The sequence below is a fragment of the Chelonoidis abingdonii genome, chromosome 22 (assembly GCF_003597395.2).
Source record: "Chelonoidis abingdonii isolate Lonesome George chromosome 22, CheloAbing_2.0, whole genome shotgun sequence".
NCBI classification, from domain to species: Eukaryota; Metazoa; Chordata; order Testudines; family Testudinidae; genus Chelonoidis; species Chelonoidis abingdonii.
Genome location: NC_133790.1, coordinates 22364625 through 22367621, shown reverse-complemented (window position 1 = coordinate 22367621; position 2997 = coordinate 22364625). Strand labels below are relative to the sequence as shown.

The window sequence follows — 2997 nt, the reverse complement described above, 5'->3', positions numbered from 1 at the left end:
CACTTGGCATTTGCAACTTTAATCTTAAACAAATAAGTCCCACATGTACAATGAAGCGATCAAAACCATAGGCACAACTAAAGCTCAAACTTATCAGCTACTCTTATGTACAGCTGTATAGGTTCAAAAAAGCTATCCTAGGTATATATACAAAAGATTGTTTATACACAAGTTTGTACACAAGGGTCTATACATTTAATTTTCTGCAGGAGGAATCCTTAGCTGCTCCCTCTACACCAGAGGATCTCAGCACTTCATTCACATATTTTACAAAAACAAAAAATAGACATTTCCAGGATTAAACTGGCTTTGTATTGCATCTAAATGTCTTCAGGCTTCATAGTTCAAGCCATATGGATCCTTCAGTCTTGACCTAGACATGGAGACCAGGACAGGTGCCATGTGCTTTAGTCTCTTGAAGTTCTGCACACACAGTGCTAAAAATAAAAGCCCCAAAACAAACAGGTGAAGCACAATGTATACTATCAGGACTCTTTCCAGTCTAAAGAAACAGCTACCCATCCTCCTAGAGGTCACTGCTCACTGCCGATATTCCAGTTCATCTACACTGATGACTTTGGATGGCATGGAAGGGAGGGGCTGCTGCAAAACATCTGAACCAAACCATTTTGCAAGGCCAATAGGAGAACCACTTCTCTGGCTGGTTCGATGGTCAAGCTGTGAGTGTACATGAGGCAGTCCAGTCCGAGATGGCACATTCTGAGGGGTGGTTTGCACACCAACAGCACATCCCTGTGCTCCAGAGGCAGGAGAATGGATAACTATTTGAGGTAGGAAAAGAGTAGAGTTAAGGCCAGGAAGCCCTTTCAGTCTTAGAGGAATTGTGAAACAGCTAATATGGAAACGCGACAGGGCAGATGTGAGCTACTATGGGGTTCAGTATTTTCCTAGGCTAAGAACTGCATGTTGATCACATTGATGCCACTGCAGTAGCATTTGTCAACTCAGGACATTTACTAGACAGAACCACATCCAGATCTCAGCTGAAAGACTATCAGCATGCGTGTCAAAGATTAAATTGAGTAATAAGAGTTGTGAGTTATCTGAGGTCCCAAAACAAGGGCGAGAGAAGGTAAAAAAGAAGAGGCTGCTCAGCCTCTGTAGGTGGTAGAACCACTAATTGTGCCACAGGAGGCTAAAAACCCACTCCATCAGCTGAAGGCAAAAAAAAAAAAAAAAAAAAAAAAAAAAAAAAAAAAGTTACCCAATGATCCAGAGAGAGAGAGAGAGAGAGAGAGAGAGAGAGTAGTCATGCTACAGTTAAGTGGAAAGGAAGGTTCAGACTCTCAAAAGCTATCTTGGGAATTTACATTCTCCTCTGAAGTCTAGTTCTCATGGATGATAGTTTCCTAGACAGCTTTGAAAGTTTTAATCATACCAGGTTAACAGATACCAGGTACCTTCAGTTAGTTAAGTTCATTAATTGAACATGGGACAATACAAAGTTCCTAGGGTGCAGATTAGTCAGGTCTAGAACACTAATTATCTTGGGTTCTCTTGTTTAACCTACCTGATCGCTGTAGTTGCTGTTGCATCATTGCCAGCTGCAGAGGTGTCCCAGAGCGTGGGTTTAAGAGGTGATGGCCAGCTGCTGGTAATGGATAAAAAGGCTGGCCCAGGATGGGAGCAGATATTCCCTGTATGTGAGACAAGTCCACCCCTGGAGGAATCATACCTATTGATTAGACAAGGTTGGGGGGAGGCTCATTATTTTAAAAAAAGTCAGAAATATAAGCAAGGAGCTTCATTTGAAAGGCACACTTGTTTAGCAATTGCTGGTTTGAGAAAGAGTACTGTCAGTCTTATGAAAGGCATGTTGTAATAGGGAAAATAGCCTATTTGTGGCAACCACCACACCATCTTAGTCTAGCATTATGTAAGGGTGTTAGTGCTTCTTATGAGACCATGAGCAAGTTTATTTTCAAGTTTCACCCTAGCAGTTAAGTGGTATAAGGAAAAGGATTACCTGCTTGCAGCAGAGGAAGATGTTGTGGATGCATCCCCTGTGCCAGCATCCTCTGGACCAATCCTGGATGGAGTTGATGAGTAGGTCGTACAATTGGTACAAGGGGTACCTGGTGAACAGGACGAAGGAAGGGAGACCCTGGTACAGGGGAGGCTGTTGTAGGAGTCTTTCTGCCCGTTGATTTAGGCCTGTAGTCTTGTTCTTTGGTGCAACGGTTTGGCTGAGAAAGCGGTGTAGAACATGCAGAATGTTGCAATGCAGCTAGTTTGGAACTTATAGCAGGTGAAGTATCTTGGTCTGCATTCTCCACCAAGCCAGCTGATAGTAAGTTATCTGTAGTCAAATTAAAATAAGACTTAAGTCTGATTTAGTTGCGCAATGTACAAAAAAGGCAGAAACGTCTTAAAGCTAGGTATGGTATTTGCTAGGCTATCAATTACAAGTCTGGAAGATATACAAGGAGACTGAGCTCAGTCAGATGTCTTGCTACCACTTCCCTCATCTTTCCTGGATTCCTTCTAAAGTCAAAGGAAAGTGGAGGAGGCAATGATAAGAAAGGAGTCAGTATCAGAGTTTAAAAAATGCACTGTTGTCCGTGTCTCAGCTTTATTAAATTCATGCTGAAACACTGACAAGCTATGTCTAAAAATCTAGTTCAGTACAAGTGATATTCCTCAAACCCAGGTTCTTCAGATTTGCTACATGACCATATTAACAATGCCCTTATAGCTCCAGGATTGGATGCAGTCTGTACTGCTAGAGGAGCATGCCTGGAAATCTAGTTGTCAGGTTACAAGTTAGAGATACAGCTAGATTTGACAAAGTGATACTGGCAAGACAAGTAAATTTGTATTCTTGGGAATAGACATCCAGTCTTATAAACTACTGGAATTTATCACATGCAAATTGGAGGCAGTCCTTACTTCCTAGCTCTCAATCCTTAGCCCCTTGGAGACTGAGGCACCCACAACCACACAGAATATTTTGAGAGTTTGGGGGGGGGGGGGGAA

At 42.3% G+C, this 2997-nt stretch overlaps 1 protein-coding gene across 7 annotated transcripts in view; it reads right to left on the bottom strand.

Moving 5' to 3' along the window:
• EIF4ENIF1 (eukaryotic translation initiation factor 4E nuclear import factor 1) overlaps window positions 1-2997 on the bottom strand; it is a 37083-nt gene continuing 34086 nt past the window's right edge. For 4 of the 7 annotated variants that reach the window (XM_075059984.1, XM_032773720.2, XM_032773717.2 and 1 more), the window contains 3 exons: window positions 1988-2320; window positions 1532-1696; window positions 1-782 (listed from right to left, as the gene is read on the bottom strand). In XM_075059984.1, the coding sequence (XP_074916085.1) occupies window positions 541-782; window positions 1532-1696; window positions 1988-2320 (740 nt within the window). In that variant the 3' untranslated portion in view covers window positions 1-540. The remainder of the gene's footprint in view (window positions 783-1531; window positions 1697-1987; window positions 2321-2997) is intronic. The other 3 variants (XM_075059983.1, XM_032773719.2, XM_075059985.1) reach the window with 1 other exon arrangement.